The sequence below is a fragment of the Ailuropoda melanoleuca genome, chromosome 3, assembly GCF_002007445.2.
Source record: "Ailuropoda melanoleuca isolate Jingjing chromosome 3, ASM200744v2, whole genome shotgun sequence".
NCBI classification, from domain to species: domain Eukaryota; kingdom Metazoa; phylum Chordata; class Mammalia; order Carnivora; family Ursidae; genus Ailuropoda; species Ailuropoda melanoleuca.
In genome coordinates, this window is record NC_048220.1 from 146,560,911 (window position 1) to 146,581,401 (window position 20,491).

The 20,491-nt window shown below is 62.4% G+C and overlaps 1 protein-coding gene across 1 annotated transcript; it reads left to right on the forward strand.

Annotated features, from left to right (window-relative positions):
- Window positions 1-251: 251 nt before the first annotated feature.
- On the forward strand, window positions 252-5,073 carry IRX4 (iroquois homeobox 4). Its single transcript, XM_034655698.1, has 5 exons — window positions 252-387; window positions 937-1,188; window positions 1,911-2,023; window positions 2,914-3,242; window positions 3,690-5,073. The coding sequence occupies exons 1-5, from the start codon at window positions 343-345 to the stop codon at window positions 4,511-4,513; spliced, it is 1,563 nt and encodes a 520-aa protein (XP_034511589.1). The 5' UTR covers window positions 252-342; the 3' UTR covers window positions 4,514-5,073.
- The last annotated feature ends 15,418 nt before the right edge of the window (window positions 5,074-20,491 follow it).

Genomic DNA, 20,491 nt, shown 5'->3' on the forward strand with positions numbered 1-20,491 from the left:
AGCGCCTCCGCGGCTTAAAGCCCAAGCGCATCTCACTTGACGGGTTCGCGCAACTCGGTTTTTTTTTCCTTTTTTGCAAAATATGTATTTGTGTCGCCGCTGCGAGGCCGGTTGGTCCCAGAGCCCCCTCGAGGCTCAGGAATGTGAAGCTAAAAGGCTCGCTGGGGCTCACTTTCCTCCCGGGTTAGAAAAGTTGGCGGATCGTGTGGATGGATTAACCCGCTCTTCTGTTTCGCCCTCCCAGCGCCTAGGAGCCGGCCCCCGGAGCAGTGGCCGCACCCCGCCGGCCACCGCGCGCAGGACCGCACCGGCCCCGCCCGCCGGCCCCAGGCGGCGCCCGCCATGTCCTACCCGCAGTTTGGATACCCCTATTCCTCCGCACCCCAGGTAAGGGGGCCTTGCGAGGGTGCGGGGAACGCGGCCGGACACACCCGCGGGCGGGCCGTCCAGCGACCCGGTGTCGCTTGCCAGAGAGCAGGGCCTATGCCGCGAGCTCCTTGCACCCAGCCCGGCGGAGAGCGGGGGTACTGAGAGAATCTACAATGCAGGGGGACGGGCATTTCTCCCACTTTGACCCCCACCACACACCACCCAGGGCTCTGAGGCTTCGCCCCAGAGGAGCCCAGGGACCTGGGAGAGACGTGGCACAGGGGAGTCTAATTGGCCTTGGAAACCGCCCCCCCACACACACACACACAGACACCCCGGGGAGGGTGTGAAAACTCCGGGGCCTGGACGGGCTGGGCCCAAAGCGGCCGGAGGAGGCCTGGCTGAGCAGACTCGCAGGGGGAAGCAACGCACGGTTCTGCGTGGATGGCGGTACGCCCAGGGCCACGGGGCACGCCCTCCTGGGCCGCGCGCCAGGCAGGTGGAGGCCTAGAGCCCCAGCCTCGCGCCCGGGGGCAGGCCCTTCCTCGCAGCCCCTCTCTCCTCCAGTTCCTGATGACTACCAATTCCCTGAGCACGTGCTGTGAATCGGGTGGCCGCACGCTGGCCGACTCCGGGCCCGCCGCTTCTGCCCAGGCGCCTGTCTACTGCCCGGTGTATGAGAGCCGGCTGCTGGCCACCGCGCGCCACGAGCTCAACTCGGCCGCTGCGCTTGGCGTCTATGGGGGCCCCTATGGCGGCTCGCAGGGATATGGCAACTACGTGACCTATGGCTCTGAGGCGTCCGCCTTCTACTCGCTGGTAAGGGGAGGGAATTACCTGAAACGTTCCCCCGCCACGCCCCCACCCGGGAATTGGCAAGCCTCTCCCTGAACTCTGGAGTCAGGGGCGCCAGTGCCCTGGACCCCAGATTGGGGGGGGGGTGGGAGAATCACACCTTTGCTGCTGCTTCAATTCTGCTCCTCCTAGTCCGGGGGGGGGGGACCTGGCAGTTCTGACCACATCACTGGCCCCAGTGCCCGCCCCTTCTCCCCATATCCCATGCTTTCCCCCACTGAGCACCCCTCCCCTCATTTCTCCGGTCTCCCTCTTCCTCTCCTCCCAACCCCCCACCACTTTGCCTCCTCCTGGCCTCTCCCTCCCTTCCCCCTCCATGCCCACTCCCTTGCTCCACCCCATTTTTCTCCTCCCTTCCTCCCTGCGGGTCCTCTTCTTGTGTCCCACTCACCCTCCACTCCTCTGCTGTCTCCCAGCCCCCCACCCCTCTTCTCAGCCCCTTTCTTCCTCCAATCTCAGTCTCCTCTCTCCTACTCCCCAACCTCCTCTCCCATTCTGCTCATTCTCCCTCCTCCTCTCAAGATTCCTTTGCTCCCTGGGCCCTAGAGACTGGGGACTGGATGGCTGGTGAGGCTGCCCAGGGGTCTGTGCAAAGCCTACAGGAGCAGAGGTGCGTGGGGGGGCGGGGTCGAGCTGGGTTGCCTCCGGCAAGCTGCGACCCCCAGCTGGCTCCTGGGATCCTACAGAATGGCTTCGACTCCAAGGACGGGCCTGGATCTGCGCATGCGGGCCTCGCGCCTGCCGCGGCTGCTGCCTACTACCCCTATGAGCCGGCGCTGGGCCAGTACCCCTATGACAGGTGAGGGACGGAACCCCTCCTCACCGCCCCCCCGCACGGGCCCTGGCACTCCATTCAGCCGTCAGACTCCCCACCACCATCAACCCCATGCTCCTGTGAAGGTTGGGAGACAGGAGGAGGGACATTCTTTGGGTCAGGCTCCCGAGGCCCTCGGGTGAACCTGAGCCCCACCTCCTTGGCAAGCCACGCCCCACAGGGGTAAAATGCATCCCTAGCCTCCCCTCCCCCGAGGTTTTCCCGGGCAGTCAGGTCTTGTTGCCCAAGCTTCAGACACCTGCCCCACCCAAGAGGTGCGGCCAGTGTGGTGTGTGGGACCCAGTTCACCTTCCCCTATGGTGGAAACTGGAAGAGGGAGTCCAGTGGAATCCACTCAAAGACAGCATGACCCATCTTGGCGAGAGGAGGGCAGCAATTATAAACTTAACTGCAGGAAGTCCACAGTGGGCCATCTGGGCACTTTCTCCCTATGGGCACTAATGACCATTTCTGCCCATGGGTGTTATACAGTTGGGTTCGCACTTCTGTGATGTGCTTTCCTGGTTTGGGTATCAAACGGGTAGGCGAGAGGCCCCATAAAGGAACTCGAAGAATAGATGTCTAGGTAGAGTGTCTGAGAGCTGGCCAGGCCTTGAGCACTCCACCCTGACCACTCTGGCTGGGAAGGAGCCCAGGCTCCCTGTAAGTTTAATCAAATACAAACATCTTCACTCTTGGGCCACTGAAGGCAGTGCCCATGGGCAGTGGCAAAGGGTGGGGGCCTGGGTCCCACCCGGTCTTACCACCATAAACACACCCCCGCGATGGGGACCGAAAGCCTGCATGGGCCTCGTTCTGGCCACCGGCGCCGCAAGGGTCTCGGCCGGCACCCCCATTGCCCAGCCTGTCTCCAGGTACGGCACCATGGACAGCGGCACGCGGCGGAAGAACGCCACACGCGAGACCACCAGCACGCTCAAGGCCTGGCTGCAGGAGCACCGCAAGAACCCGTACCCCACCAAGGGCGAGAAGATCATGCTGGCCATCATCACCAAGATGACCCTCACGCAGGTCTCCACCTGGTTCGCCAACGCGCGCCGGCGCCTCAAGAAGGAGAACAAGATGACGTGGCCACCGAGGAACAAGTGTGCGGACGAGAAGCGACCCTACGCAGAGGGCGAGGAGGAAGAAGGGGGCGAAGAGGAAGCCAGGGAGGGGCCCCTCAAGAGCACCAAGAGCGAAGGTGTGTGGGAGGTCGGTGATGCTGAGGTGGGGCAGGAGCTCAGGGACTCCCTGTGCCTTCTTCTGGGGTTCTAGGACCTCTGAAGACACTGAACCCGAAGTACTAGAAGCAAGCTTCCGGGGCGTGGGCAGCACAGGAACGAGCTGGCCCCAGAGAGGCCCTGAGCCCAGGGGGCCCGCGGTACTCACTGGGAACAGCCTTAAAGAAACCCCAAACAACGTTTAAAACATTAGACACACCCACCCTACCCTTGTCCCTATTGATCTGAGGAGGAAATCCTGAGCCCTCTCTTGCCACCTGGGGGATAGAGAGCAAGTGGAGCAGGTGGGAGGTGCAACTGAAGGCTGTGGGTGCTTTTTCTAGCTCCAGGGGGGCGCAGAGCTAGGAAGGAAGAGTGGGGTTCTGATTCGTGCCCGCCGCACTGGCCCCTCTTTCTGTCCTGCGCAGAGTCGGTGGGCAAAGAAGAAAAGGATCTAGAGCTCACTGACTTGGAGGACTTCGACCCACTGGAAGCGGAGCCCCCTGGGTGCGAGCTGAAACCGGCCTTCCAGACCCTGGACGGCGGCCTGGAGCGCATCCCTGCCGCGCCGGATGGTCCAAGTGCCCCGGGGAAGGAGGCTTCCAGCACCCTCCAGATGCCCCTGGCCGCCAGTGGTGGGGCCGCCCTGGACCAGGACCTGGAGAGGGCAAGGAGCTGCCTCCGGAGCACAGCGGCTGGGCCGGAGCAGCAGCCCGGTGCGGGGGGCGGCTCCCAGGCTTGTGAGGCCAAACTGGGCTTTGCGCCGGCTGGGGCAACGGCGGGCCTCCAGGCCAAGCCGCGCATCTGGTCCCTGGCTCACACGGCGACCGCTGCCGCCACCGCCCTGAGCCAGACTGAGTTTCCATCATGCATGCTCAAGCGTCAAGGCCCCGCTGCCCCTGCGGCCACTTCCTTGGCTCCTGTCTCGTCCTCGCCTGCGGCCCCGGCCCCCACTGGTGCCCTGGACAGGCACCAGGACTCCCCGGTAACCAGTCTCAGAAACTGGGTGGATGGGGTCTTTCACGACCCCATCCTCAGGCACAGCACTTTGAACCAAGCCTGGGCCACCGCCAAGGGCGCCCTCCTGGACCCAGGACCGCTGGGACGCTCGCTGGGGGCAGGCGCCAACGTGCTGACGACGCCCCTGGCGCGTGCTTTCCCGCCCGCCGCACCCCATGACGCCCCCGCCTCAGGCGCAGCCAAGGAGCTGCTGGCCATCCCGAAGGCCGGTGGCAAGCCCTTCTGCGCCTGATGGGCCCACCCCCGAGCAGAGGAGGAGCCGGGATTGGGGCTTCAGGCCTGTAGGTCAAAGACTCTTTTTCTACCAAGTTTCCAAAGCAGGACAGGAGCACGGCAAAGTTCAGGCAGCCAAGCCACCTTGGAGGGAGGAGCTGAACTCGGCCTCTCCGGGCCACAGGCCAGCCCCCGGAGCTGCCTTGCCAGGTCCGCCAACCCCACCTGGACATGCACCAGTTCAGGCCCCTCCCAAACTCCGCGACCCATCGGGTAGGGCGCTCTCAGACCAGAAGGGAGCCACCCTGAAGCATAAAGTTTACGTCCGAAAGTTTACATGGAGAAGACATTTCCGTTCTGAGGCGTTGTTCGGCTGTCTCCTTTCGGGTTCCAGGCACCCGGTGTTCCCCCCGAAGACTCCACACCCCGCGGACCTGATCGCATCCTCCGCACGTTGGCCAGCAGCACTCACCTCGTTCACACTATTGCACACTCTTAACTCGATAAAATTATGTTTTTTTAAATGTATGTTCACACCATAATTGCCTGCTTCAGAGGCTAATATAACAAAACCAATAAACGGAGTGATGGTGTTTGCATTGCACAATGAACACGTTTCAGACCCGGGGGTTAGAGCTCTTGCCAGAGGAAAGGTGAACTCCCGAAGAGAATGAGGGGAGAGGGCCCTTGGCCCGGAGTCCGCAGGGAAGTCGCCGGCAGAGCCCCGGGCGGTACGTAAAGCCAGTCCCTTCCAAGCAGAGTTGCAGCGTCCTTCCCGAATGACGGGACTCCCGCATGGAAGTGGACGAGAGGCCCAAGACTCTGAAGCTCTCCCCGCTGTACCAGACTCCAGAATTCTGAGAAAATAGAAGTTTCTCTTGCTAGATAAGAATAACTTTTAAACTTTCTAAATTCCCTGGAGTTGTGCCCAGGGGAGAGCTGAGGAGGGGGGCCTTCCCTGCCCCGAGGCCCTCCCGCTGCGGACTGCTTTCAGACGGTCCTTTGCGACGGTGAAGCGGTCTTCAGCGGCCCTTCCCAGCTCCTAACCCCGCCTGCCCTCCCCTCCCCCCACCAGAGACCCGCAGCAGCGCCGGAGGAGTCCGCCCTTGGAAAGCCCTGGGCCACGCCTCGGTGGTGGGGGGAGGGGGGCAAGAGCTTAGTAGGCTGCCCGGAGGAGGCGGGGCTGGGAGTCAAGGCCCTGGGGCGGGGGCCGGGGGCCGCGGGCTTGCCTCGCCTCGCCTCGGTTCCTGCGCGTTATAGACCCCTGGATTCGCTCCTAAACCCGGGTCCCCCAACCCCACCCCCTCGGAGCCAAGCCCACGGCGGCCCTCACCCCTGAACTGAAGCGAAGGCCCGGTTCCCTGGCTTCCTTGGACGCTGCGCCCCGCCTCCCCCGCCCCCGCAGGCGCCTGGCCCCCTGCGAGGGCCCCTCGAGGGCTCCGGACTCCGGGCGCGCCCTCGCCTGCCAGCGCTTAGCTTAAGGCCCCACTGGGCCTCCTTTTAAAGTCCCGGGTGTCCGGAGGAAGGACAGATCGCCGGGTCAGCGAACCTGCGAGGGGCAGCGGCGAGGCGAGCGAGGCTGGAAACGCGGGTCTTCTCGGGAGCCGGCGGGCAGCCTTGGAGGGACACGGGAGGCGGGGCCTTCTGCGAGGGCTGGGACGGGCCCGGGGCCCAGCGGGGTCCCGAGCCCCGGGGCGAGGCTCCGGGTAGGCCGGGAGCGCCGGCAGCGGACCGGACCGGACCGGCAGGGGTGGGGGGCGGCGGGCGTAGGGGAGACTTGGGACCGAGAGGGAGGGCGCGCGCAGCCAGAAGCCGGTCTCGGGTCTGCGCCGGGCCCCCCTGCGTGGTGGGCCCCCGAGTCCGAGGGACGGAACCTCGAACCCCAGCGGTGGAGCGAAGGGGGCAGCCCCGGGCCCCGAGTGGCGGAGCCGGCGCGCAGCCCGAGGCCTGTCCGGGCGGCGCGGTAATTGGATTGTATCCGCCCGCGCGCTGTCACCGTATTGACTTTCGCTCCGTTGGATGATATTATCGAGATTCGGAAGCTCCTCGCTGATGTGCCTGTCAAAAGGCTGCGGCGGGAGCCCCCGGCCTGGCGAGCGAGCATCAGCCAAGATAATTTGAAGTGAAATTTTCATTTTGACAGTAAACCCCTCAATTTCTAAAGGCTCCGCGCTCCGAGAGCTCGCTGGCAGGGGGAGGCTTTGCAGAAAGCCCACGTCTTAGACTGAAAAGGGCAAAAGAACTCGAATTAGTTGTAATAGATAAAAGGGCAAAAATAAAGAGTCAAGGGTACTTGACAGTAATAGCGAAAGTGGAGTCTCGCGGGAGACGCGTTGCGGCCGCGGCTGGGGCGCCAGGAATTTTAATGCGGCCGAGGGCGGCCGACCGGGCGCCCCCCACCCCAGCCCCAGACAAAGCCAGACAGTTTCAGCAAAAACCAGGCTTCGCTGACGCAGGCAGCGCGGCGGGGCAGGATCGGGGCTGTGGGCACCCGGGCCTGGGCGCCTGGCTGCTGGTGGCAGGGGCGTGCGGGGACCCCCGCTGAGTGTGGACCCGCGCAGCCGGCCCAGGACGCCTAGAGCTCAGGCTGCTGCCTGGGCCTTTTGCCCTCCGGACCTCGCGCTCTGGGCATGGCCTGTGCCTGCAGACCCCGGTCAGAACCCCACAGTGTGGAAGCCCTCAGACCGTACTGGCACTGTCCAGAAGAGATTTATTTGATTGATCTGCAAAATTGTGCGAAATAAAGACATCAGGAGGGCTGGGGGGGATTCAGCCACATACCAGGGGCTATCAGCTCCACCTCCCCCTCACCTTTGGAGGGGGGTAAACTCTGGAAGGCTCCCCGTGGGCACCCTTACCCACCCTCTGGCCTGTGTGCACTGGGGGTGGGGTCAGGAGGGCGCCTGCAGGGAGTGGGCTGCCGCAAGGGGACCTGGGTTTTAAGAGTCGGTGCTTCGGGAAAAGGTCCTGTGGTCGGGGGCAGGGGCCCCTTTCCCTCCCTGGGAGGCTGTCAGGGAAGGAGCTGGAGGCGCAGGGGAGCGCTGGGGACCGCGCTCTCAGCCATTCAGGCGTGGCCAATTCAAACACGCCAAGGAAGGGATGCTAAATTAAGGGCGCTCTTTACATAGAGCCCAAATAAAACTGTAATCAGCGGCGCGTTACTTTTCATTAAGCGAGTCTGACAGCAGCATATCCAGGCCCGACAGGGGAACAGGCGAGGGAGATATACGGCGCTCCTGGCCCGCCCAGTCTAAGATAATTCCTTAAGCTCCATTAACAACTCTTAGCCGCGGGAAATGGGCTCCTGGAAAACGTCTCCAAATCTAAAAGCTTTATCGACCCTCCATTCACCGCCAATGCCTCCATTTCTTTGTTTTTTTCTTCCTTTCCTTCCCCCCCGCCTTTTTTTTAGACTTAAGGGAGAGATGTCCGGCAAGGTAATAGAGTTTGACACGACACCTTCTTAACTGGAGAGAGAGGCAGGGAAGCCAGCCCTTAAATGATATTTAAAAGGCAACCAATTAAGATTTAAAGTGGCGGTCTCCCGAGATTATTCACGCGGTTTATGCCACCCGCCTTTCCCTGGGCAGGCCTGCCTGCCAGGCTGCAGACAGCCCCTTCTTCCGCTCAGCCCCTCCCCCTCTTCCCTCCTCCACCCCCTCCCCAATAGAACAGGAGAAGAACTGGAAGCAAGTCTGGTGGAAGGATGCTTGAGGTCTCCTGTCTCCTAAGACAGGTAGTAGGGGATTAAGGGAAACTGACGTGTAGCTGGCCCTGTGGTGTTCCCGGCGTCTGGGTGCCTAGGCATGGCCCCTCTAGTGGGGTGGGGGTGCCCAGCTGCAGGCCTGTGAGGTCAGCCTGGCTCACTGTCCCTTCACGGGAGGGCCTGACCCGGCTGGGGTGGGGATTGAGGGGGTGGCAGTTGGTATCCTAAGAGCCGCTGTGAACTGCATCCTTTCGGCGGGCACACTCAGGGCAGGGGTCCCCACCCCTCGCCAAACACTGCCCTCCGCTGCACGAGGGCGTCAGGAAGATGCGGTCTCAGTGCATCTCCATGGAAAGGCCGGCATCTGGGGTCAGAGGCTGTTCCCTCCCTCACCGTGTCCAGAGCTCTGCTCCATTGGTGCCACAAAGCAGAAGCAGCTAGAATGCCCCTTAGCCAGGATCACGTTGTGGGAAGGCGGTGAAGCCCCAGGAAGGAAACACCATGGCCTTTCCATCTGGTCCTGTCTCAGGCCCCACTGGAAGGAGCTGAAACAGCGTGGCCTTGGAGGAAGAGTGGGCAGGGGGGGAAGAGGAGAGGAAAGGGGAGAAGGGAGAGAAGTGGGCGGGGAGGCAGAGAGCAGAAAGGCGGAGGGAGGACTGCCTTCCAGCCAGCATCAGCTTCATGAAGAAATAATTGTGAAAAAATTGTGTTTTCCCTAGAGGACTCTGGCTCTGGGGTGAAGAGTTTATCTGAAGCCCTGGGACAGGACAGGCCCCTGCACATGCACCTGGGTGATCCCTGGGCCGGCGGTGCCCCCACACTGCTGTTGGGGAAGGATGGGTGGGCACCTCGAACGTCCTCAGGGATCAACCGAGCCCACTCTGGACTTTAAGACGCAGGGCTCCTTCACCAGCCAGGGAGCAGGGACAACCCAGGCCCCCAGGCACTTGCTGCGACCTCTAAAGAGGCCTAAACACCAAGGGTGGAATTCAGAAGCCAGAAGGGCCACCCAGTAAGCACCTTGAGGTCTTGAACCAAGCCTGAAATGCAAGAAGGTATCAAACACCCAAAGCAAGAATTGGACCAGGAGGGGTTGTTCGAGCCTTGCGTGTCCCCTGTCCCAAGTGGTGCAGCCAGTGCCGCCGTTCCCAGCATCCACCGCGATTCTGTTCTGTTGCAGTGACGCAGTCATCCCGGGAATGGGGCTCCTAGAGGAGGGCCTGGGTTTCTGCAGGGTCCTCTGATTTCCACTGCGGGGCTGGGCAGAAGCCTGGACTGAGCAGAACCGCTCTGTGGCTCAGGGGCCCTGTTATCTCACGGGGCGATCGTAGTGACAGTAGTAGTACTGGGGGGGTACATCAAGGTGGAGGTGTGCCAGCAGAGAATTCAGCACCTGGGCTGCTCAAGGCACCGCATTATTTCAAATGCATAATCCGTATGTTCTCCATATGAAGCCAGTGGCAGGCGCCGATGGGCTCCTGTGCACAGTATTTTTGTAACGCCGTTTCCGCTGGCCCAGGGCTTACAGATCACAGCGGGCCGGGGAGAGCGGGGGGCCCATGCCAGGCCCTTGAAGCTGCCCTAGCAGATTAGGCGAATGCTGTCCGCCTTTGCCCCTGTCCTGCTGAAGTGATGCCCCCTGACCATGGTGAGCAGGGGGACCCACAGCCGTCCTGGGCTCCGGTCTCTGTGAGCACCCAAGATTTTGACAGACGGAGCAGGAGGAGGGAGAGCATTCACGGTGGACGGAGAGGCCAGTCCAGAGGCCAGGGCACCAGAAGGGACAGTGCTCCTTTTACCCTGGGGCATGGGGGAGGGAGGGGGAGAGAGGCGGGGCAGCCACCTCCGTGGACTTGTGGAGCCAGACTGGGGAAGCCTGGGCGGGACCACAGGTAGGGGTAGCTTCAGGTCACTTGCTGCAGCCCCTGGGGACAGGAAGTCCCAAAGTCCCCAGGACAGGGCTGGGACCCCGTGGCTGGGGCTGGGCAGGTGGGCACTGCTCACCCACATTTGTCAGGTTCTCTGGACATGGGGCGGCCAGGGAGTGAAGGAAAATATCCAAGCACCAGGATGCGGGCAGCAGGGACAGCCCAGCAGCAGAGGAAGGGTGGTTTTCAGGGGACACTTTCACTTCTGTCAGGGACCTGTCTGGATGCTGCAGGGAGGACTCTCATGTCAGGGAGATTCAGGGAGAAGCTAACACAATGAGGGGCATTTCTGGGGCTAGAAACACAGGGAAGCAGTGGGTGCTCATAGACTCGTGGGTGCCACGGGGTAGACCTCACTCCGTGCTGACGGAGCCTCAGAGAACAGCCCCAGCCTTTCCGCGCACAGCGCAACGGTGTGATAGGCATGGACTGTGCGCCTCACGGCCGTCCTGACCTAACTCAGGGCACCTGCCCCGAGGGACCCGCAGGCTGGGAGCTTCCCTGGGTGATTGCCTGTGGCGAAAGGGCAAGGTTTCCGCCCAGCCAGTTGCAGCTGTGGCCTCCCCCAATGCAGGGGCAGGGTGGGGAGAAGTGCAGGCCGGGGTTGGGGGTGGGTGCGGGGGAGAAGGATGGTCTCAGTGCCTTTGGCTGAGGAGCTGGCCCTGGACTCAGCAAGCCCGCCTACCGCTAAAGTGGGGGCTCCCATAGGAGAGATCTAGAGGACATGGATCTGGGCCAGCAGCCCGAGAATAGCCCCAGGAGGATCCCAGCCTCCGAGCAGCTGGGATGGGAGGGGGAGAAGAGGCAGCAGAGCTGGGCCCCGTGTCACGGGAGGGAGGGCGAGGCCCCCCCAGCCTGACCCCGAGGAGCTCCAGGCCCGGGGCTCGGCACCATCCTCCTGCACAGGCAGGGACTGACCTGCCCAGACGAGCCTCCCTGTGCAGCAGGCAGCAGTGCACGGGGCATGTAGTTCCCCCTGGTCACGGGACCTCCACCCCAACACTCCAGCCTAAGCTCCAAGTGCAAGCCCTCGGACCTCGACCTCGAGTCAGAGTCTGTCTGCTGTGGGAGGCCCGTCTGGGTGTCCTTGCTCTGTCCCACCTGCGCCTTGGAGACCGACCCGCAGGCTCACAGCGGCCTCACCGGCGGAGAGCAGGCCTGTCCCATCACACAAGTGACTCCGATTCACAACCAGCCTGCAAATGGGAACTTAATTAATGAGTTTGATGATAGAGACTCTGTTTTCATGGAACATTAGCCCAAGTTCAAGATAATCAGCCTGAACAGAAACCCCAGCTTTGCAACTGCACGCGCCCGGGGCAAGAGCATAATCGATGTCAGGCAAGTAGGTGGGCCTGCCGCTTCTGTGACAGGGGCTCACGGCACCTCGGGGCACACGCTGTCCCGCACTGGGGGCACACATGTTGTCACCAGCACCCCTCTGGGTCATCAGAGGGCAGGGTGGGCGGCCCTGGGTTCACCTCTGCTTCTGCTGGTCTGTGGGTGTCTAGTGGACACTCCCATCTGTGCAGGAGGATAGGATGAAGCCTTTCCGTGGTGGCCCCATCCCTGCGACCAGGCGGCCCGGAAGGGGGTGTGGAACACGGAGGCCTGGGAGAACGTCACAATCTGGGGGCCACACCTGGCCCCTCCCACCAGGTCCTTGTGCAGTGAAAAGCGGTCATGCGTGTGGTTAGACGTGGGGGACTGCTGCGGGCCGCTGTGGGGTGGGGGCAGCCCCCGGGGAGCGCTCCAGGCGCAGACTCGGGGCCCTCGGCAAGGACAGTCCGCACCCCGCCCTGCCGGCCGGACAAAGGTGCCCCGCACCAGCAGCAGTCTCAGGGGAGCACAGGAGCTGCAGGTGCACGCGCTCGGGGCCCCACACCAGGGAGGCCGGCCCTCAGGACTCGGGAAGGCAGTGGCAGCCCTGGAGGGAAGGGGCGACTACCTGGCTTTCCTCCTGCCCTTCCTGCCCTGGGGAGAGCTCCGCTCCCTCTGTGGAGCTGACGGGCTTGCGGGTGTGGTGGCTGCAGGTGCCGGGAGAGGAGACGGGTGAGTGTGACCTCACACAGGGACCCTGCTGAGGCCACGTGAGACCCGGGGGCCTGCAGGACCTGGAAACCCCAGACAGATCTCGCCTCTATGTCGGGCAGGGCAGGGGTGAGGCACCCAAGGTGGGCACAGCGCTTAAGAGGCTCAGTCTCCTTCCCACCTCCTCCGTGCTTTCAGAAACACACCAGCCCAGAACGTCCCACCGCAGGGGAGCACAGCTGCCCCATGGCGAGGACAAGGCCCCCAACCGCGCCGAGGGGCCAGCGTCCAGGCAGGGCCGCGGGTGAGGGCACCTCCGAGGCAGGGCGCGTCCCTGCCGGAAGGGGACCCGCAGCCCTCGGGGTGAAGTGGTCAGTGGCCTCCCTCAGCCTGGTTGGTTTAGCGCTTATCTTGATTTCATTCCTACGAGGCCACTTCCCCCATGGCTGCCGGCAGAGCCCTGACTGGAGGCGGGTCACGAGGGCCGCTGCGACTCCCCACCTAGTTCTGCGGCAGCCGCGTGGGGTTGCGGGGTGGCCGCCACGGAGAGTGCATGGGACAGCGGATCCAGGGCCCCGTCTGGCCCTCAGGACGGAACTGGTCCTTATTGTGCCCCGTGCTCCTGGAAGCCGGAGCGCGCTCCCCTTAGTCCTCCAGCTAGCGCAGACTGGGTGGTTAGCTCTCACACACCCTCCTTCCCTCACTAGAGTCATTGGGAACCTGGCCGGACAGGACGTCTGTGGAGCCGTGAGGCCGGCCGGCCCGGGGCGTCTTCTGCCCCCTGCTCACCGACGGCGAGTGCGTCTGGAAATGCTGTCTTTGCAGGGAACGTAGATTGGTTCCAAGCTGTTCCAGGCTGGAGTCACCGGAGTCCCAGTCCCAGGCCGTGGGGTGGGGGGCTGTCTGCAGAGTCTCCCCAGTCATCACCCCATCATTTACAAGCCCAGCCCAGACCCCGACCCCGACCCGTTTCAGGCTTTGGAAACCAAGGGTGGATCTGGGGGGCAGGAAGGTGTGGGCTTGTGGGATCCTGCTGCCTGGGGGCGGGGTGAGATATGAGCACAGAAACAGACTTGAAGAGAAAAGCAGCACGTCAGGGCGCTTAGGGGCTCAGTCGGTTAAGGGTCCAACTCTTGGTTTCAGCTCAGGCACGATCTCAGGGTCTTGGGATCGAGCCCCAGGCTCTGCACTCAGCGAGGAGTCTGCTTGAGGATTCTGTCTCTCTGCTCCCCACCCCCGCACTCTCTCTCTCTAAAATAAATAAATCTTTTTAAATAAAAATAAATTAAAGCAACACGTCGTTTAAATACAAGGGGTGCACTAGGCGCCAGAGTGGCCATGGCACGGGCCTTTCCTACGCGGTTCCTTGAAAATCAGGTTTTCATCACAGCTTTGCTTTCATTTTACACATTTGCCTGACTTCTCACTCCCTCCAGAAAACAAGAGGAGACAGCAGCCTGAAGCGTGCGGGGCCTGCACTGGCTCTCTGCCAGGCCCTCTGAGCCCCCGTGCGCCCGGCTGAGTGACCGCTGCTTGCCCCAGCACACGCGGCAGGGCTCCGGGGTTGTTGGGGCGTTTAGGAGAGACACAGGGACGGTCCACTGCGCACACGCCACAGGGGACAGGAACGAGGGAGAAGGGCCTCGAGCTACAGTGGCTGCGCCATCCACCCGGGCCCAGGGCTGGGCTGGCGTGACCAGGCTCCCTCGCCAGCACCTGCCCTCTGCCCTCTGCAGAGACCCAGGTCGGCGTGCCATCGAGAGTGGCTCACGAGAGGTTGGGGAATCAGAAACGAGGAGGCCTCGATGTCCGGGAGGCAGGGACAGCAGGCTGCAGGATGCCCGGAGGAGCCAAGACCTCGGTGGCAGGCGCGCATCCCACACTCGGGGCTGTCCTGTTCTCTCCAGCACTGCAGGCTGACACCCCAGGTGTTTCCTTCCCAAAGACCCTCACCCCAACCTCTCCCACACCCTGCGTCCCCTTAACAATCCCCACAGAGCAAGGCTTGTGTGCAGATGTGGTTCCCAGGACAGAACCTCAGGACAGAAATGTAGATGGAGTTGGCTGACCGGGTGAGACCCTGTGGTTCATGGTTCGTAACACACAGCAACAGCTCGCACCTGGGGTCACCCGGGGTCACCCGGAGCCTGGTGCCCGTGTACAGGAGGCTCTGATGACCAGGTGGCCACCACAAGCAGGAGGGTGGAAAACTTGGCAGAGCCAAGGCCTGGGCCCTGAGAAAGCCAGGGCTGTGAACCCCTGCCCTGGGCCCCGTCAGGGCCAGAGAGCCTCCTTGCCGGCCCTTCTCTCCAGCAGCTGGAGGCTCACAGTTCCTGGACACCAGATTCTCGGCCGCCTGGCAGTGCCTCTGGAGTCCGAGCCCACGGGGCCTGGGCCGGTGAAAGGGGCGGCCTTGGGAGAAGACAGGGGGCAGTGTCCAAGAAGGGGGTACGATGACCCTCCAGCCCCCCTGGGCACCTCCCACTGCCCTGCCCCTGTCCACCTGCTCCTTGTCTGCAAGCTCCTTGTCCCCATGACCTCTCACTGCTTCAAAACTGGAAACCCTGCTGAAATCCCGGGGTCCAGGGCTCAGGTATGCACTGTGACCCAAGAGGACAGACCGTGCACAGAAGAGCAGAATTATACACTTTTTATGGGAAGAAACACGGGGAGTTTGTAGGGCAGTGACTGTAAGGGCCACAGGCCGGGCTGGGGGTACGGCTGCCCTGACGCGGTGCGCGGGCTTCATACGCTGGTTGGCGCTGCTGAGCGAGGCTGTCCGTGGTTGATGGAAACATGGACTCTCTGGTTGAAGGGAAGGGCGCCAAAGCTTAGGGAGATAGGGCTGTGCATGTGTGGATTTATTGTGCCCACCTGTCCATACTGTTTCCCACCCGAGGTCAGAGAACATCCCCTCCCCCAGCCTCGAGAAGTGTGCGGCTCGAGAGAGCCTCCGTTCTCAGAGACGCGGCATGGCCACTCTCTGCGGGCAGCAGTGGGCGTGAGCGGTGCTGGCAGAGCGTGGCCCCAGTCCGCGGGGGAAGCCGTTCCTGACGGCCAAGTCCTGACCTCCAGAGACGAGGTGGGGGTGGGACCCCAGCCACAAACACGGCTTGTGAGTGCTGACGCGCCCAGGATGCCAGTAGGCAGCCAACCCAAATCTTCCCTGATGTGTCTAATGAAGGCGACAAAACCACAAAACCTGGAAATGAATAAAAACAGTGTGAAACCACCTTCAAGTCTGATCAAGGAGATTCGACTTAGTGATGGGCTCCTCCCGGCTTGTGCCGGTTGACAGGCCCAGGGCCACCGGTGTGGACGGGATGCTGGGGGCCCGGGTAGACACTGCCGTGCCCCCGAGCCGTATACCGTCTCCTTCCTCACCTCCCCGAGAGGACTGTCTGGGGCCCCTTTGCCAGCATGGCTGTGTGCCATGGGTGAGACACAGCCAGGCCTCTTGCTGACTTCTGCACAGCGGCTCGGGACAGACTAACTCCTGCAAACCCAGGGGCCACAGTGGCCCACAGTCAGGACAAACGTCGTGGAGACAGGTGCATGCAGTCTGGGCTCAAAGCCTTGAGAGATTCAGGGCTGGTGACCACCATCAAACACCCACGGACCTCCCAGGAACGTGTGCAGGGGACGCCAGACCATGTGGGACATCAGGGAGTCATATGCACGCAACAGCGGGGCACCACTCTGAAGGCCCCCGGTCGTGATCCCACCTACGGGGGACGGGGGATGGGGGATGGCTCCTGGACGTATCAGCTGCTTCAGTGTGCTGACTGGTGGGTCTCGATCCTAGAAGGGAATGTGCTCACTGCTCCACATGGGGCAGGGAAGAGAATGCCTGGGATCCAGAAGGTTCTCCGGGGTCTTCAGACCCTCCCTCCTGTGGCTAAAGAAAAGTGATAGTCATCCACACGGGGGAGAAGGGATTTTATTTGGAGACAGGGTCTTTAAAGAGGTAATCAGCTTAAAGAGAGGCCACTAGCGTGGGCCCCAGACCCCTCTGACCGGCGTCAGGACACAGATGTGCAGGGAGAAGGCAGAGGGCCACAGGCCAAGGGCACACCCGCCTGCCCATGCCTGAATCTCACTTCCCGCCTTCAGGGTGTGAGAAAATAAATTTCCTTCGCGGAAGTCCCCAGGTCTGCGGCACGTTGCTCCGGCAGCCCGAGGACACTGCCGGGGGAGGAAGACTCGGGCCCCGCACGCCAGCCGTGCCGAGGCCGACAGCCTGGTTCAAACCACTAGGCCAAAAGGCGGAGCCCACCGACGTTTCCTCCCAGAAAGTGGGGAGGCATCTGAGGATAGAGCCTCCATTTCACGGCCAGATTGTGTTAGCTTCCACTAGCACGTCCCAGAACTTTGCAAACGCTCCCCCTGGGGACACTCTGTTGGCACGCGTGTCTCTGCTGTTGCTTCTGCGTAAATCAATATGCCCCAAATACGGCGGGCACGACATCGCATGCACGAGACGCTGACGGGCTTCTTGTTTGCGCTGTGATGGTGGGACTATCCATTCAGGCCTTGACAACGGCCGCGAGATGGTGTCCTGCTCGCTTGGTGAAGCCGGTGCTCTGGCCTCATCCATGGTGCCCTGATGGGATCCCTGGGGCCGCTCTAGCACAGACAGACCCACGGCACCCGCTTTCGTTGAGAAGGGGACAGTGCTCGAAGCCCCTGCACATGTCACCGTTTGGCGCTCACCGCGTTGCCGAGACTCGGACAGTGTCAGGCTCTGCTTCCTGACGGCCTTGCTGTTCCTGTGACCGCGGCCCGATCTGCAGGTGCGGGGACTGGGGGCGGCATCCCCAAGTCCACCGTGCCCGCCTGATTCCCATCCTGGCTGACATCCTCGTAAACGAAACAATAGGGAGACGATGGTGCGGGAGTCGGCGAGGGGCGTGTGCGCCCACTGCGAACTGCCTTTGTTGGCGGTACAAAACCTGTGATGATGGTCCGTTCCCCAGGTGCCAGTGCAAGGCACGTCCCCCCGCTCCCATTCCGGGCGTTCTGAACACCTGGGGCCGTGTCCTTGCAGGAGACTGTGCGGCATGGGGCATCTTCTTCCGGAATTAGCCCAGGCACAGAGTAATCCAGACGGTTCCCGCACACTTGCCATCTGGACTCCTGCAAGACTGCACACAGATCCCGAGTGCGTGCTTTCGGTCAGAGCCGTCTGAGAGAAAGCGGGTGCTCATGGGTCCCTCGGCCTGTCTTGCTGGGGACAGTCCTGTTAAGGGGCTCTGCCTCTCCAGGGACAGCTTCACAGCAAACACACAGAGCGAGGGTCCTCCCGCGGGGGGCTGGGCACACACCCCGACTCCTGGCTTCTCGGTTATTAAAACCAAGCCCCGGGGCGCCTGGGTGGCACAGCGGTTGTCTGCCTTCGGCTCAGGGCGTGATCCTGGCGTTATGGGATCGAGCCCCACATCAGGCTCCTCCTCTATGAGCCTGCTTCTTCCTCTCCCACTCCCCCTGCTTGCGTTCCCGCTCTCTCTGGCTGTCTCTATGTCGGTCGAATAAATAAACAAAATCTTTAAAAAAAAAAAAAACAAAAAACCAAGCCCCGAGGGGCTGGCAAGGCTCTGCATCTCGTGCCAAGATGCTGGGACGACATCGGATGGTGATGCCAGGGCTCGAGCGCTGGGCACGGAATGTCCAGTCACCGCGGCAGGAGGTGACCTTGACCCACGGACAGGAGACCACCTGGCTGGGTAGCCCCTCGGTCAGGGCCAGCGGCCCCCACAGCTCTCATCCGGGGCACCTCACCATGTTGCCCAGAGCGAAGCCAGGGTCGGGGGTCAGGGAACGCAGTGTGGTATTTCCCGAATCTGAGAAATCTCAGCGGGAGAGAAACAAGGGGTTCTGTGTGGGGGAGGTGACTTTGGAAGGGAAGCCCCCATAGGAACAGCTTCCAGTTAAAGGAACAGAGGCTAGTGCTGGCTTTGCATGGGTTTCCTTTCTTCCTCGGTGGCCAGTCCCCGGGGTGGGACCCCTTCCAGGGCGTCCAGGGCCCCAGCCTGGGCCGTGCTCCCCTGGACCTCCAGGCCGAACGCAGGAGTGGCGTGCGGGACCCTGTCCAGGGGGCGGCGGGCTCTCATCAGTAAGGCGGCCCCCCTTCCTCCCTTCACCCTGCACTGACAGCTCATCAGCTCTGCAAAGGACAGATGGCCCCAGGTCATCCTGCAAAAGTCAAATTGTCCTTTGACCTTGCCCACATGACCTTCCCATTACTCTTTTGTGTCGGAGAGAAATAGCGCATAAATCGCCTTCCCCTCCCGCCTGCCCCGCTGTTTCACTGTGTTTCTCTCCGTTTCTAGCTGTGGGGGAAGCACCTACATGGCTCAGGTTGTGACAAATGTCCAACAGTAAACGCAGGCCGAGCCCCGTGTCCTTGGGGTGACTGCAGGCCGAGCCCCGTGCACTGTTCTCCAGTTACTCTAGACACTTGAACAGAACATTTGGAAACCACAAAGGAGTTAAAGAAAAAATAAAAATCATGTGTGATGCAGTCACTCAGAGCATTCATAATCCTGATGAATTTTCCCCGATTGTTTTCTGTATGCGCGTCTTTGCGATTACCGCTCGAGTGACGTGGACAAGTCTTTTCAAAAGCATCCTCGAGGAAGGCTGCTGGCCATGGATGCTTTTCCAGGACACAGCCCTCAAGATCCTGTCGGAGGAGATCCTTCCGGAGCCTGGATAAGGCTGGTGAAGCATTTCACGGAGGGGGCGGTCACTGCTGGCCTCACCCCTTCGCTCCTGGCTTGGGGCCCGGCAGAGCCCCACAGGGTCTCACCCCGCGGGCCGTGCACGGTGCTCTTCGGCAAAGGCTCGGGCTCGTCTGGCAGCATTCAGCCTACAGAGAACACCTTCAAGCAGGTACCATGCCGCTGAGCCAGAGCCCCGAGTGGGCTTCCGAGGACCCACCACGGAGCCACAGAGCCACGTCCAGGGCCGACCATCAGCCGCACTGGCTCCCTAGGCCTGGTCTGTCAGTGCAGGGCAGTCTTCTCCTGCCTGTCCCCTCCGGTCTCTCCAGCCTGTGGGGGCAGAAGCCCAGGCCTCACACCAGCAGCTCCCCTCCCTGCCGTGTCCTGGGGGCACTGCTGTCCCTGCTGCCCTTGTGAGTTCTTGCCTGGGTGCCTCCGTTGGACAGGAGGCTCCTCCAAGGCCGATGCCCACTGTCTGTTCTCATTTGCACGGAGCGCACACACCTGGGCGTTCAGGTGTTCTGGGACGGGGCAGACCGCAGGAAGCAAGGGGCCTGTGTCCCGGCTCGACAGACTTGGAACCACATGTGGGGTGCCTGCTCCCACCAGGGAGGCTCCCCCATGTGCACCCTGGAGGTGCACACGGGGGAGGGAGAGAGAAGGCTGAAAGGTGATGGAGGGAGGGAGGGAGGGAGGAGAGCTGGGCTGCACAGTGAGATTGCGGTGGAAACGTGGGGGTGGGGGAGGTGGGCAGGGCCCGTGCAGGAGCCCTGGACCCTGTGCAGGAGCCCTGGATGCCAGGAGAGGTGGTCACCCATGGCCCAGGAGGCACTCCCGTCCCTTTGAGCCCAGGAAGCACAGGGAGGCCCTGTTGATCATGAGCTGGAGGAAGGGTCCCGTCTCTATGAAGAAGGACCAGCCCGCCGTCCTGAGCCTATGGCTTCCTGGCAGAGGCCTGGGGCCAACCCCCAGCGTCCCCGGCCCTTTTCCAGATGAAATCACGTGTCAAATAGACAAGACCTCGGGGCTACAGGCCCCAGCGAGTTGGCACCAGGGGGACCCTGGGGTGTGCAAGGGGCAGCGTTCTCCTAGCCAGGACGGGTCTGAGGGCACGGAGAGCTCACCGGCCAGCTGCCTGTTGACGTAACCCCATAGTAAACGAGAGTCCGCGTGACAGGCACCGGAGAGGGCTGGTCCAGAGTCTGCCACTCACATCTACACAGTCTGGGCAGGGGAGCCCGGGAGCTGAGCCTGGCCCAGAGGCACTGGTGTCCTTGAGAAGTGATCCAGGGACAACACGGCAGGAGAGCCAGGGCAGAGACCGGTCAGCATGTGGCCACGCCTGGGGGCAAACTGGCGTTTGATGCCCCGGGACCTAGAAGCCATGTGAGATCATGTCAGGGACAGCCGCTGGGGGGGCGGGGAGGCCTTTCCCAAGGGGCTTGGTCCGGCGTCACCACGTGTGGGAGCAGCCGCAGTGCTGACTCCCTCCGGGCCCCTGGGACTCATTTTTCAGGCTGCTGGCTGGGCCGCCCTCAGGCATCCCCTCAGCTTGGGAATGGTTCTTGGCCAGACAGAGCTGCCTCCCCGAGGAGACGCTCTCTTCCTGG

Bases quoted from the DNA above. Each gene is read 5' to 3' on its own strand.
- IRX4 (XM_034655698.1), top strand. From the start codon at position 343: ATGTCCTACCCGCAGTTTGGATACCCCTATTCCTCCGCACCCCAG. The intron at 388-936 runs GTAAGGGGGCCT...TCTCTCCTCCAG, and splicing joins CCTATTCCTCCGCACCCCAG to TTCCTGATGACTACCAATTC. The intron at 2,024-2,913 runs GTGAGGGACGGA...GCCTGTCTCCAG, and splicing joins GGCCAGTACCCCTATGACAG to GTACGGCACCATGGACAGCG.